At 44.5% G+C, this 15,817-nt stretch overlaps 1 protein-coding gene across 1 annotated transcript; it reads left to right on the plus strand.

Annotated features, from left to right (window-relative positions):
- The first annotated feature begins 207 nt into the window (after positions 1-207).
- LOC148137317 (putative G protein-coupled receptor 139) lies at positions 208-4,052 on the plus strand. Its single transcript, XM_087982868.1, has 2 exons — positions 208-334; positions 3,175-4,052. The coding sequence occupies exons 1-2, from the start codon at positions 208-210 to the stop codon at positions 4,050-4,052; spliced, it is 1,005 nt and encodes a 334-aa protein (XP_087838994.1).
- The last annotated feature ends 11,765 nt before the right edge of the window (positions 4,053-15,817 follow it).

The following is a 15,817-nucleotide window of genomic DNA, read 5'->3' on the forward strand; positions in this document are numbered from 1 at the left end:
GTCCTTTTCTTCCTCTCTCGTGAATCGGATTCCTGTGAGTGTGGAGTTGATGATCCGGTGTGTTTTCTCTATTTCCATGTTTTTAATGATTACAAAGGTAATGGTTGCCAGAATTTGTTTACACATACTGTAAAAAAAAAAGCTGTGAAGATATTGCAATCCTAATGTCCCTGTGGAGATTTACAGAGAGTATAGATAACAGGCTTCATGAACTCCAAGTTTAATTCAGTCAGGTTCCTCATCGAGGCAGAGCAGTGCAGTCTGAAAATGCATGGAATTACTCACAATATCAACAAGATATATTACGTGATCCTGGCCCTCATTGATGTTCCAGGTAAGTGGTTTTACACAGAAACTGTGTAAATATGCTGCCCCTGGTTTTACTGTGGGGATTGATACTGCGTACAGACCTTTATTCAGGTACCGGATCACTTTTATCACCATTTTTCAAAACGTTGAGTGGTCTGATTTAACTCTGGAGCTTTGATTTATTGCCTCAGATACAAGTGGGGTTCTGATTACAGTTTGTGTGGTAGGGTTTAGTACAATGATGTGTATTCTAGGCATAGATTCAGCATCTATCTGAATCATTATATTTACGATGTGGAGGTGTCGAGTGTTGGACTGGGGTGAACAAAGTTAAAAATCACACAACACAAGGTTATAGTCCAACAGGTTTATTTGAAAGCACTAGCTTTCGGAGTGCTGCTCTCTCATCAGGTAGCCAAAGGAACAGCGCTCCAAAAGTTAGTGCTTCCAAATAAATCTTTGGACTATATCCTGGTGTCATGTGGTTTTTAACTTTGCATTTACAGCAGAGAATGCTCCCATTTCAATCTGTGAAAGAAAAAATGATATTATCTAATCAGAAACAGAAATTACTAGAGAACCTCTGACAGCAGAGGTAACATTACGTGTCTGGTGACCGTTTTACAAAACTGAATGTGTTCAAACAGCCCTGGTTTTGTTTTCAGTCGCTTCATCGCCCCACCTCATCCTGCACTCCTGCCCCATCATCACTTCCACCCAAATAAGACACCCAGCTCACACAGAGGGCCAGCTGCACCTTGTCCCCTTGGCCGACTGAGGTCACTGCGTGTGGCAGAATGCCTTGCACCTTCACAATTTTCGTAAAAGGCTTCACCTAATCGGACCTTAAACTACGCTCTCCTTTCACCCTCTCTCTCCAAGAGACTAGTCGTGACTCCCTCCCCGTCTGACCTCTCTGTTCTTGGTCTCCAATGCTGTTGAACTGGCCATCTCAACAACATCGGCTCTGTATTGTCACATTTTACTGTGCTGCTCCAACAGAGAGTGGAGCTGATGGGATTTCCTGCTGGAGTTGGCGATTCCACTTTGACACGTAATTAATGGGCTGCCCCATAATCTCTAGGATCCCTGTGGCTTTGCTCATCAAATTGACAGTGACCTGAGCAGCGTCCTCACAAGACACACTCTTTTCCTGATTAAAACATCCACATTACCGCTGGCCCATTGTCTAGCTCTTTCACCTCATTCACCTTACAATAGAATCATTCACAGGTCTACCGAATTGTGAACCTCTCCTTTATAAATATCCCCTCTGACTCGATAAATGTTGAAAACCAGCTCATTCCTGGTGTGAACCAGTTCAGATATAAATTTCATCAACCTGGCAACTTCACTCGGTTTTTCTCCCGACTGGCGTCACCTGACAAGCTGTGTGTTACCATTTATCTGCATATACAAGTTTTTTTTAGAAAAATTAGATTCCTAGCTCTCTGAGTATTTTCTTTCATTGTCAAGGATTTCCAGCTAAATAACCAGAGGTGTCATTTGTGGATGAGGCATCAGGGAATCTCTGATATAATTTCCATGTATTTAGATCAAAAGAAATCAGTCACTCAAGCCCGCTCCACCTTTCAACAGGAGCATAGCTGATGCAACATCCCTCACATCCACTTCCCTGCCCTTTCCCTGTTCTTCTCGATTCCCTGACTGACCAAGGACCTTTAGATCTCTGTTTTAAGTATATGCGTGGACTTTGCCTGTACAGCTCACTGTGGCAAAGAGTTTGAATGACTCAGAACCCTCTGAGAGGAGAGATTCCTCCTCATCTCAGTCTCAAACTTGTGCCCCTTTATTTTAATACTTTGTCTTCTGGTCCTAGACTCTTCCATGAGAGGGAGACACATCCTCTCAGTATTTATCCTGAAGCATCCTATATCTTTCAATGAGACCCCTTCTCATTCTTGGAGAAAGTGAGGACTGCAGGTACTGGAGATCAGAGCTGAAAATGTATTGCTGGAAAATGCAGCATCCAAGGAGCAGGAGAATCGATGTTTCGGGCATGAGCCCTTCCTGAAGAAGGGCTCATGCCCGAAACGTCGATTCTCCTGCTCCTTGGATGCTGCCTGACCTGCTGCGCTTTTCCAGCAACACATTTTCAGCCCCTCTTATTCTTCTAAACTCCAGTGAGAAGGTTCCTAACTTGTTTAACCTTCATCCATAAGATAATCCTTTCATGCCAGAGATCATCCCATTATTCAGACTTTTTCCATTAGAGTGTTCCTCTGCATGTGGCTGCACAGCTCATGGTCCAGAAGTGTGATTGGAATGGGGTAACGTGGTGGAATGAGGATTGGAATATTGGGCAGAAAGTGTCCAAATGTAAGTGTGTCTGACCAGACTTAATTTGGCCAAATCCCAGCATGATCACAGATGCAACCAGATGGGATTCGGTCTGTAACATTGGGGAGCTTAGTTCCTCACACCTCTAAAGTGGGTGAGTTGTGGAAGTCAAAGAAAATCATTCCCCTTTGTCCAGACTGATAAGAAGGGTTCTTACATTTTGACTGATGCTGGGTTTGCCTTCCTTCAGCTTCCTGTTTTCCCACAACGGGCTGATAAATGTTAGAACTGCAAAGCTCGTTAAATTTGAGGTTAGTAATATCACTTAAACTTATTAAGATATCAAACAGCATCCAGGAAGTGAAGTAAGGCTCATCACATTAACATTTTGTTTGTTAAAGCTGAGAATGGGCATGTCTAAAATGAACTAAAATTATAAACGTCATACTTAAACATCTGTTCTAATTAAAAGTTATGTCTTTTTTTTGCAGGTGGGACAGCAGTGGACCAAAATGTACTGAGACAATATGTTTGATTCAAACATTTTCTCTTCTGTCCCCACAGTAAATTTAGTGGCACTCGTGATCCTGTCTCAGGGAAGGTGTGGTCTATCCTCCTGCACCACTTGCTATCTGGTGGCGATGGCAGCATCAGACCTGATGGTTCTTATCGCTGAGGTTATACTGAGGCACATCAATGCTTATTATTTCCCATTATCTTTCTTGGATTTGACTCCTGTGTGCAGTATAATCTACGTCTTGTCAACAGCAGCCACCTCCTGCTCTGTTTGGTTCACGGTCACTTTCAGCTTCGATCGATTTGTTATGATTTGTTGCCAGAAACTGAAAACTAAATATTGCACAAAGGGAAATGCAATTGTAGTTCTATCAATAACCTGCACCCTGATGTGTTTAATACATGTTCCTTTCTATTTTAGATATGAACCGTATGTAATACTTCACAACCTGCCATGGCTCTGTATTTCAAAGCCGAGTTATTATAGTGAGCCCAGCTGGATGGGATTGAAATGGTTCAATACAGTTTTTTGCCCATTGCTGCCATTCGTTCTAATTCTGCTGCTCAACGCTCTGACAGTCAGACACATTCTAATGGCCAGTCGAGTACGTAAGGGACTGAGGGGTCAGAGCATGGGAGAGAAGCGCAGTGACCCAGAGATGGAGAGCAGAAGGAGATCAATAATTTTACTTTTTACCATTTCTGGCAGCTTTGTAATTTTGTGGTCCGTATATGTGATCAATTTCATTTACAATATTATTCCTGGAACTGATCCCAGCGACGGCAATGATCCTTTCCACATATTTGAACAAGTTGGAGTTATGTTGGTGAATTTAAGCTGTTGCACAAATGCATTTATTTATGGGGCAACACAGTCCAAATTTAGGCAGCAGGTCAAGAAAGCAGTGAAATGTTCTTTTACATAAATCAACATCATAATTAACAAATAGAACAGAAGAGAGTGTCCTAATGCAGATCCCAGTGTTTCCAAATGATGGGCGATGTATTGAAATATTAACTCAACATTAGCAAATATCTCCAGTAGCCAGTTTGAGGGATGGAAAAGTGAGGTGCTGCTGAGGAACGCTGTGTTGGACTGGTGCAGGTAGCATTGTAGAAGGTAAAATAATTGTGATTCTGAAATAACTGCTTTTATCTACATGTGCACAGTGCACTTGCTGTGGGCAGCCAGCTCCGAGTCAGTCCATGAGTGAGGAGGCTCTGAATCTTCTGTTTCTATCCGTCAGCCAGCACTCCATGATTGGCCCCAGGTTAACAGCCCCATACAAGGATTTCGTCGTCAATGAGATCCACCTGGTACCAATCCGTATAGATCCATTCACGGAAAGCATTTTCCTTTGACAAAGGTAATTGACTTATAAAATATTAGCCAATGATTGCAATGAGATAATAACACACCCAGAAATTATTTAAGAGGTGGAGATAGCACTGAATAGATCAGAAGGATGAGCAAAAGATGGAAAGCAGTTAGAGGACTGAAGCTACAGATGGAACAACGAGCAGCAGGTAAAGGCAAGTGGTGTCTTGGGGCAAGGGAAGGAAAGTAATAAGGATCTACATAGGTCAAAGAGTAAAGGGGAAAGGGCAAGAGCTGAGATTTGAAATCGGGTTGTGTATAAGGGTTTCATTACACCACACTTTACCCTTCCCCCACCCCACCCCTTCCCCACAAGCAGGTGGAACATCCACCATTTTTTTCTTCTCTGATCATTATTAGCTTCTACATATCAAGCAAGTTAAGAAACGTGTTCTGATAAAAATAAAATATTTCAGATGATGGAATCCCATATGATATGCTTTGTTATTATTCTTAAGGAGACTCTTTCAGAGGTCCATCAAACATTCCTCTCTTTCTAATTGCTGTTGTTTCTGTCCAATCACAGAGTCCCTACGGTGCAGGAAGAGACTGTTTGGAACATTGAGTCTACCCAAACCCTGCGAAGAGCAACCCACCATCACACAGCCCTCCTACCCCATCCCTGTGTACCCACATTTCCCATGGTGAATCCACCTGGCCCTGCACACGAGGGGCAATGGAGCATAACCAATCCATGTCTGCACCCCTGAACCACTCCTCCCCCCGCCCACACACATTGACACACCCCAAGGACTTGCCCCGGAATACAGGAGCAGGAGGAGGCCATTCAACCCTTTCGGCTTGTTCTGACATTCAATAGGATCATGACTGAGCAGTGGCCTTATTCTTTATACCTGTCTTTGGCCCGTATACCTTACACTGTGATTTAACAGAAACCTATCGATCTCAGATTTAGAATTACCAGCTGATCGAGCAGTCACTGCCATTTGTGGAAGAGACTTTCAAACGTCTCCTATCCTTTGTGAATAGAAGTGCATCTTAACATCTCTCCTGCACAGTCTAGCCCTAATTTTATACTATGCCCCTTGTTCTCGAATTTCCAACCAGTTTTCACCTACACTATCTTTTCCTTTTAGTCCACTCCTCACATTACCTGCTACTCTGCTGCTTGCTTTGTTTTCCACATGAAGCAGAGCTCAGAAAAGGTTGGCTTCCAAGGTCTCAGGCAATGGGGCAACAGAGCAACAAAAACACAATAAAGAGAGAACTGGAAAAAGCCCCCAGAATAGTTGTGTAATTGTGGGGAAGGCAACAAGACAGGACAAAAGGAAATGTGCGCAAAGAGCAAACAAACTAGGGTCACAACATGAACATCAATGAACTCAATGCTGACTCCAGAGGACTGCAGGGTGCCTCAGCAAAGGACAGACCGTCATTTCTCCTGAGGCTGACCTGACCTGAACTGAACACACAACCTTCTGATCTGGAGTCTGACCCCTGACCAATCCTCAACGGATCCATGATTTCAGCCTCACTGACCTCTGCCTGACCCCTGAGGTAGCCCTGGCTAACCTCGGACTGAAGTGTGAATGACCCTCACTGTCTCTGACTCCTCACTGACCTCTGTCTGACCCTTCACTCATCCTTGACTGACTCACACTGAGGTCTGACAGACAATAATCCCCTCCAATCCCCTCACCATCCTGACATGGAAATATATTGCTGTTCCTTCACTGTCATTGGGACAAAATCTTGGAATTCCCTACCTGATGACATTGTGGGGTTTACCTGAAGCACTCTAACACATGCACACACATGAACAAATAGTCACACACATGCACCAACACTCGATGCGTCTCTGTATCCATATATGTTGCTGTCTGTGTGTGTGTGTGTGCGTGTGTGAAGGAGAGAAAGACTGCCTATCCCAGTTTATCTTAGTGCGTGTCTCTGTGTTTGTGTGTCTGTCTGTGTCTGTGTCCCTGTGCAATGGGCTCTCTGTTGTATTGGTGGCTGCGTGGTGATGTCACACAATGTGTTCAGAATGACAAGGTGGAAGCGGGAGGAGGCAAACTATAACTGGGGCGGGGTGGTGGGGGTGCACTGAGGCAAGGCACAGCGGTTCCCTCTGGCGGCCAGGAGGAGGAATCAGAAGCCACTGTCTGGAGGAATGAAACTGGGATTTTTCAGAGAAATCTCCCACTGGATCCTGTATTCTCCTTTCATCATCCTGTAATAAGGCAGCAGCCACCTCCTGAAATACCAACATGAATTACTTCAGTGCTATAAGACAGGACATGACTAAAGTTTTAGCAACCTCTGAAGGATGAAAACATTTAACATTATTGTCCACAGTGCCCAGGGATGTGCAGACTGGGTGGGTTGGCCATGGGAAATGCACAGGACTTCTTATGTTCAAACAGCTAGATACTGCTTACACTGGAAACTCAAATAATAGCTGAGTGTTTCCAAAAGCTTCTGTGGAGAGGGGGTGAGCGAGGGTTAAAATATCAGGCCCACAAAAGCTTAAAATATAGTTCCAAAACTAGAGCTTCGAAACGGCCACCGCCCCGTTATAGGAAAGATATTATTAAGCTGGAGAGGGTCCAGAAGAGATTTACCAGGATGTTGCCGAGAAAGGAAGATTTGAGCTGTAAAAAATTCTGGAAAGTCTCGGATCTTTTTCCACTGGAGGTTGAGAGACGAGTTGGTAGAAGTTTATAAAATAATAAGAGGTATAGATAGAGTCAACGGCAGTTGTCCTTTCCCTAGGGGGTATTTCAAGAGAATGGAGCACACTTTTAAGATGAGAGGAGAGAGATTTAAAAAAGACACGAAGAGCAAATATTTTGCACAAATAGTAATTTGCATATGGCATGAACTTGCAGACCTCAGAATCAATGTGGCAGTTTGTTTAGGGATCAGTAACCTGATTTCTCTTTATTGTGGACGGTTTGTGTGATTGCACAAGTTTATTAAGAAAATGAACTGAAAGTTTTTGCAGAAATAAGCTGAAGTTTTATCCACACTCAGAAAGATAAAACAATCTATATGTATCTATCTGTAATTTCATTCACTATTTTTTGGACTGATTTGAACTGTGAACAGGGACTTCAGTTTAGAAATAATAGAATGAAGAGCAGACAGGAACAAACTGTACCTGAAAAATACCACCGCTTTTTCATGGCACAGGGAGGCCAGCAGAGGGTGGCATTGTAACACTTTAAACACAAGAGGGACAGACACAGAATCAGAGAAATTGGTTCATCACTTTTTAATTCTTTCATTCAACCATCCCTCCAGAAAAATAAGTGTGCCATTTTGGACTGACATAGACACACACACACTCACAAACACAGAGACACACATCAACATGACCAAGAGCGTTGGTTCACTTTAAACACAAGAGGGGTGGAGAGAGAGACAGATAAAGGGGTTTTAAGCACATTTCAATGGATACAACCCCCAAACAGACAGCCCATTGCACAGAGGCACAGACAGAGAGAGAGACACACAAACATAGAGACACACTATTACACACTTATGTCATCACACACACACAGATAGTCAGACAGATACAGAGAAACACACTGAGACACGGGGCAAACACAGATCCATATAAATTCAGAGACTCAGGCAGACATACACACACAGACACACAGGCACACAGGCATGCACACACAGGGGCACAGACAGATACACACAGAGGCACAGACAGACACACACAGAGACACAGATACACAGATAGACACACACAGAGACAAAGATACACAAAGACAGATGCACACAGAGAGACAGACACACACAGAGATACATACGCAGAAACACACATGAATAGTCATACACATGAAGAGACACACATGTGACGCACAGAAGCAAACTCATCTTGTCTCTTTCATACTCAATCTAACTATGTCTCACTCTCATACAATCTTTTCATACCTGTTAATGCACAATCTTGCTCTCTCTTGCTAATTCTCTCTCTCATACTCACTTTTGCTGTCTCTCTCTCTCACACTCTCTATCTCTGTCTCATACACAATCTCACTGTCTCGCTCATGCGGACTCTCACTATCCCTTTTCGCACAATCCCACGATCTTTCTTTCACAATACTATTATCTCTCGGACAATACTATTATCGCTCTTGCAATCCCAGTACATCTCTCGCACAATCCCATGAAATCTCTCACGTAATCCCACTAAATTGTTCTCTCTGATGTACATTCTAGATTTCCTTCTTGTGTCTAATGTGACCAGGGGATATGGTGGAATGAGCGAATTGAGCTCAATGATCAGCGTTGATCATATTGAATGACAGAGCATGCTCCAGGTGCCGAATGGCCTGCTACTGCTCCTATTTTTTACGTTTCTATTGATGTCTCCAGAGTCACTGACAAGACCCACATTGGGTGGGAGAGAAAGCTGTGGGGACGACCAAAGAGGCTGTGACCTGATGTGGCCAGCTTCACTGAGTGGGCAAGTCATTGGCACATGGACTATTATTGGTGAAATGTCCATGTGCATCACAGATTTCCAAACTCACTCAGTGATGGATTAAAATCCCCTTTCCCTGCCCAGTCCACACTTCCTGACCCAGGGACGTTTTGTCCCAGAGGCAGGGCAGGTTTCTGACTGGATATTATTACATTGCAACTTGAAGGTATTGAATGTAACAGAGTTTGCAACATCCCATCATATCATCTACTTTGCTGTCTGTATTGTGCGAAGTATATTTCAAACACTGCTAGACTGAAATGAACGTGGTGACGTGATTCAGAGAACAGAAGAACTAGGAGCAGGAGCGAGTCATCTGGCCACTCGAGCCTGCTCCACCATTCAATAAGGTCATGACTGATCTTTTCAGGGCCTCAGCTCCACTTATCCGCCCTCTCACCGTATCCCTTAATTCCTTTACTCTTCACAAATCTGTCTTTGCCTTAAAAACATTCAATGAGGACGCCACAACTACTTCCCGGGCAGGGAATTCCAGAGATTCCCAACTCTCTGGGTGAAGAAGTTCCTCCTCAACTCAGTCCAAAAACTGCTCCCCCTCATTTTGAGGCCACTCCCCCTTGTTCTAGTTTCACCCGCCATGGAAACTACCTCCCTGCTTCTATCCTATCTATTCCCATCATCATTTTATATGTTTCTTTAAGATCCACCCTCATTCTTCTAAATTCTATTGAGTATAGTCCTGTCTATTAGTCTTTCCTCATAAACCAACTCTCTCAACTCCAAAATCATCTGTGATCCTCCTCTGCACCCCCTCCAGTGCCAGTACATCCTTTCTCAAGTAAGGAGACCAAAACTGCACATAGTACTTCAGGTGTGGCCTCCCCACCACCCTGTACAGCTGCAGCATAACCTCCCGGTTTTTAAACTCCATCCCTCTAGCAATGAAGGACAATATTTCATTCGCCTTCCTCATTACCTGCTGCACCTGCAATCCAACTTTTTGTGATTCATGCACAAGTATACCCAGGTCCCTGTGCACAGCAGCATGCTGCAATTATTCACCATTTAAATAATCATCCATTTTCCTGATCGTCCTACCAAAATGGATCGCCTCACACTTCCCCACATTGTACTCCATCTGCCAGACACTTGCTTACTCACTGAACTTATCTATATCCCTCTGCAGACATTCAGTGTTCTCTGTACACTTTGTCCCACTCATCTTAGAGTCACCTGTGAACTTTAACACACTACAGTTGGTCCCCAACTCTAAACCATCGATGTAAATTGGAAACAATTCCAGTCCCAGCACTGATCCCTGAGGCACACCACTAGCCACTGTTTGCCAAACAGAAAAACACCCACTTATCCCCACTCCTTGCTTCCTCAGAGTTAATCAATCTTCTATCCATGCTAATACATGAACCAGATCAGTGTGCTTCTTTATCTTATGGAGCAGTCTTTTGTGTGGCACCTTGTCAAATGCCTTCTGGAAATCCAGAAACTCCACATCTATCAGTTCCCCTTTACACCATGAGACCACAGGACATAGGAGCAGCAATTAGATGCATCAGTCTGCTCTGCCATTCAGGCTGATAGGTTTTACATCCCTATTCTCTCGTTTTCTCACTATAACGTTTTATCCCTTTGGCAATCAAGAACTTATCTATCTCAGTTTTAAATAGCCTCAATGACCTGGCCTCCACAGCCTTGAATTCCATAGATTCCCCACTCTCTGGCTGAAGACATTTCTCCGTATCTCCGTTCTAAAAGGTCTTTCCTTTACCTAAGTCTATGCCCTCGGGTCCTCATCTCTCCTGCCAATGGAAACATCTTTCCAATGCCCACTCTGTCCAGGCTGTTCAGTATTCTGAAAGTTTCCAACAGATCCCCCCTCATCATTCTAAACTCCATCAATTTTAGTCCCAGAGTCCTCAAGTGTTCCTCATTTGTTAAGCCTGTCATTCCTGGGATCATTCTGATGAACCTCCTCTGGACCCGCTCCAGAGCCAGTGCATCCTTCCTGAGGTACAGGACCCAAAATTGCTCACAATACACGAAATATGATCTGACCAGAGCTTTACCGAGCCACAGAAGTACATCCCCGTTTTTATATTTGAGCCCTCTCGAGGTGAATGACATTGTATTTGCCTTCTTAACTACGGACTCAACCTGTAAGTTCACAATAACAGAAACCTGGACTAGGACTCCTGAGTCCCTTTGAACTTGCAAATTCTGAATTTTCTCCCCATTGAGAAAATAGTCCATGTCTGAATTCTTCCTACCAAAGTGCATGACCTCGCATTTTCCCACGTTGTACTCCATCTGCCACTTCTTTGCCCACTCTCCTAACCTGTCCAAATCCTTCTGCAGCCTCCACGCCTCCTCAATGCTATCTATCTTTGTATTGTCTGCAAGCTTCACCAGAATGCCCTCAGTTCCTCCATCCAGAACATTAATGTTCAAAGTGAAATATTGTGGTCCCAACATTGACCCTTGTGGAACATCACTAGTCACCAGCTTCAATCCTGAGAAGGCCCCTTTTATCCCCACTCTCTGCCTTCTGCCAGGCAGCCAAGCTTCTATCAATGCTAGTACCTTGCCTCTGACACCATGGGCTCTTATCTTACTCAGTAGCCTCCTGTGCGGCACCTTACCAAAGGCCTTCTTGAAGACCAGGTAGATAATATCCATTGACTCTCCTTGGTCTAACATGCTTGTTACCTCCTCAACGAATTCTAACAGATTTGTCAAACGTGATCTTCCCCTAATGAAACCATGTTGACTTTGCCCTATTTTGTCATGCACTTCCAAGTATTCAGAAAGCTCATCCTTCACAATGGACCCTAAAATCTTACCAACTACTAGATCAGGCTAATTGGCCGATAATATCCTCTCTTTTACCCTGCTTGCTTCTTAAACGGGGTGGGGGGGGGTGTTACATTAGTGAATTTTCCAGTTCTCTGCGACCCTCCCTAACTCAGGTAATAACTGATAGATCACTGCAAAAGCCTCCACTATCTCTTCAGCTATCTCCTTCAAGGTGGAGCCCATCTGGTCCAGGGGATTTATCTACCTTCAGTCTTTTCAGTTTTTCTAGCACCTTCTCCTTGGTGATTTCCACTTAACTCATCTCTGCTCCCCCCACCCGATGTTCTTGTATTTTTGGGATATTACTTGTGTTTTCCATCAGAAAGACTGGCACAAAGTATTTATTCAGTTCCTCAGCTATTTCTTTGTTCCTCATTGCTATTTCTCCTGCATCAATTTCCAGCAGCTCAATGTCCACTTTTGCCTCTTCTTCACCATTTTTTTATCTAAAGAAGCTCTTACAGTGTTCCGTTATATTACTGGTTAGCTTACCCTCATTTTTAATCTTCTCCCTCCTTATTTCTTTTTTTTTGTTGCCCTCTGTTGGTCTTTGTAAGCTCCCCAATCCTCTGGTTTCCCACTACCATTCCCGACATTACGTGCTTTCTCTTTTGCTCTTATACTATCCCTGACTTCCCTAGTCAGCCATAGTTGCCTCATCCTCCCTGTACCGTGCTCCTTTTCCCTCGGGATTAATCTCTGTTGTTTCTCCTGAATTACTCCCTGAATACCATGTCTTTGCTGTTCCACTGTCTTTTCTGCTTGGCTCCTCTCCCAGTCAATTCTCCCCAGCTCCTCCCTCATGCCTCTGTCGTTGCCTTTATTCAGCTGTAATACCGTTACCTCTGATTCTATCTTCTCCCTCTCACATTGCAGAGTAAATTCAATCAGATTATGGTCACTGCCTCCTCAGGGTTCCTTCACATTAAGCTCCCATATCAAGTCTGCCTCATTATGCAACACTTAGTCCAGTATTGCCTGTTCCCTTTTGGGCTCCACCTCAAGCTGCTCCAAAAAGCCATCTCAAAGACATTCCAGAAATTCCTTTTCTTGCAATCCCCTAACAACCTGATTTTCCCAGTCCACCTGCTTATTGAAACCCCCCACGATCACTGTAACCTTACTGTAACCTTTATTGCACTCCTTCTCTATCTCCTGGTGCATCTCGTGCTCCAGCTTCTGACGACAGTTTGGAGGCCTGTAGATAATTCCCATTACAGTTTTCATGCCTTTGCAGATCCACAATTCTACCCACACAGATTCTACACCACTTGACTCTATTTCGTTTGTTGCTATTGGTTTAATTTTAATTTTTGATTAACAAGGCAACCCAGCCCCTCAGCCCACCTGCCTGTCTTTTTGGTAGGATGTTCATCTTGGATATTTAGCTCCCAATCCTGATCCCCTTGAAGCCACGTCTCCGTAATGCCCACCATGTCATCCCTTCCAATTTCAGTCCGCATCACAAACTCATTTACCTTATTCCTTATACTATGTGTTTTCAGATATAACACCTTCAATCCTGTGTAAACCGTTCCTCTTCCCATTGTCATCGATTTATCCAGCATGTTTGCGGTCTGATTCCTAACCCTTTCCAAACACTTTGTCCTATTTTATGTGGGTGGAGACTTTAATAACCTCTCTTGAGTACTCCTTTTTTTCTTTTTCTTCATATTTTTTCAATGCAGTTCAATCTACCCCAAACAGATGTTAAACTGGAGCTTTCCTTCCCAGTGGCCGTTATACTTCTTGGAGTTTTCCCCTTCCTTTCCCTCCCCCTTCCTGGTTTAAATTCTTGTTGACCAGCCAATTGACCCTTTTTGCTGGAACCCTGTTCTCAGCTGGGGTCAGCTGGAGACCGTCCCATCGGTACCAATCCCTCCTGTTCCAACACCGACGCCAGTGCCCCATGGAAAGGAACCCCTCTTTCTCCCACCGCTCGTTTAGCCATGTGTTTCCTTCCCTTATTCTGGGGTCCCTGTGCCAATTTGCACATGGCTTGGCCAGTAATCCGAAGATGGTAACCCTATTCTTTAATTTGGTTCCTAACTCCTGATAATCCCTGAACAGCTCCTCTTTCCTGGTCTTGCCGATGTAGTTTGTCCTGACGTGGACCACAACAACTGGATGCTCCCCCCACCATCTCCTGTCTCCTTTCAGGCCGGTCAGAGATGTCCCGCCCACGGGCACCAGGCAGGCAACATACCACATGGGACTCTCGCTCCTGCTGACAAAGAATACTGTCGATCCCCCTAATTGGAAAATGCCCCACAACTACCACTTGTCTTTTCACTCCCTCACTCTTGAATGGCCTCCTGTACCACAGTCCGGTGGTCAGCTGGCTTCATCCTCCCTGTAGCCCTGTTCCTCACCCACGCAGGGAGCAAGGACCTCCTACCTGTCCAACTACCTCAAGAGCTGAGGCTCCTCTCCCTGGATCCCTCTACCTGTCTCACTTGAAGTCGCACCCTGCGCTCCCTGGACACTGACCGATCCTGGTGATGTTTAATCTACCAGGTTTGACCACCTCCTGAAACCGAGCATCCAGGTAATTCTCTCTCCCATCCCGGATGTGCCTCTGGGTTTGAAGGTCACATTCCAGCTCAGCAATTCTGAGCCGGAGTTCTTCCAGTAACCAACACTTGCTGCAGATGTGGTCACCCGTTGTCTCCCCAAGCTTTTCATGCCCTCAAAGAATTCTAGTAAATGAGTTAATCATGACCTGCCTTTCACGAACCCATACTGCAGCTGCCCAATGGGACAACTTTTATCCAGATGTCTCGCTATTTCTTCTTTGATGTTAGATTAAAGCATTTTCCTTGGATATTTAGCTCCCAGTCCTGATCCCCCTTGCAGCCATGTCTCTGTGATCTCCACCACGTCATACCTGCCAATTTTGATCTGCAAGCTCATTTATCTTCTTCCTTATACTGCACACATTCAGATATAACACCTTCAGTCCTGTATTAACCATCCCTCTTCTCATTGTCATTCATTTATCCAGTGTCTCCCGCTGTTTTAATGTTCTCAAAGAATTCGAGTAAATGAGTTAAACATGACCTGCCTTTCATGAACCCATACTGCGGCTGCCCAATCAGACAATATCTATCCAGATGTCTTGATATTTCTTCCTCGATGATAGATTAAAGCATTTTCCCCACTACAGAAGATACATTAGGATGCTTTCTGTGGTGAACCTATAAAAAGTGTTGGGAGTTGATGTATATGTGCTGAGTTTCCTTAACCTCCTGAGGAAGTCGAGTTGTTGTTGTGCTTTCTTGAGCATTGCGGTACCATGGGTGGACCAGGCCAGATGGTTGGCGATCATCACTCCCAGGAACATGACGCTGTTGACCATCTCCCCCTCAGCCCAACTGATCCAGACAGGGGCGTGCTTTCCACTCTGCTTCCTGAACTCAATGACCAGCCTCTTTGTTTTGCTGAGAACTGATGGGGAGATTGGTGTCTGTACACCAGGCCGGTAAGCACTCAATCTCTTTCCTGTCTTGTATGTTGTCATTGTTTCAGATCCAGCCTACACTGGTGGTGTTGTCAGCAAACTTGTAAATGGCAGTGGATTGGAATTTGGCCACACAGTGAGAGTATAAGGAGGATGGTAAGGGGCCTATGTGCACAGCTTTGTGGGCCACTGGGATTGAGGATTACGGTGGAGGAGGAGGTGTTGTTGCTTATTCTTACTGATTGCGGTCTATGTGTCAGGAAGTTGGGGATCCAGTTACAGGGATGGGTGCATGTGGGGGGGCCTGTGTGGGAGGGACTGGGTTTCTGGGTTGGGTCCAAGACCTCGATCTCAGAGTTTAGAGATGGGTTTGTTTGGAATTATGGTGTTGAAGGTGAACCTGCAGTTGGAGCTTTACGTGGGTATCCTTGTTATCCAGATGTTCCAGGGCTGAGTGTAGGATCATTAGCTGCAAATGTAGAGTGTTGCGACAGTGTAAACATCAGGAATTCAATCAGTTTTCACAGATTAAAAGAAGCAGCAATAACTCTGTCAGGAATAAACT

This window comes from Chiloscyllium plagiosum, unplaced genomic scaffold, assembly GCF_037043375.1.
Source record: "Chiloscyllium plagiosum isolate Xiang-an unplaced genomic scaffold, Cpla_swu_hap1 HiC_scaffold_44, whole genome shotgun sequence".
NCBI lineage: Eukaryota > Metazoa > Chordata > Chondrichthyes > Orectolobiformes > Hemiscylliidae > Chiloscyllium > Chiloscyllium plagiosum.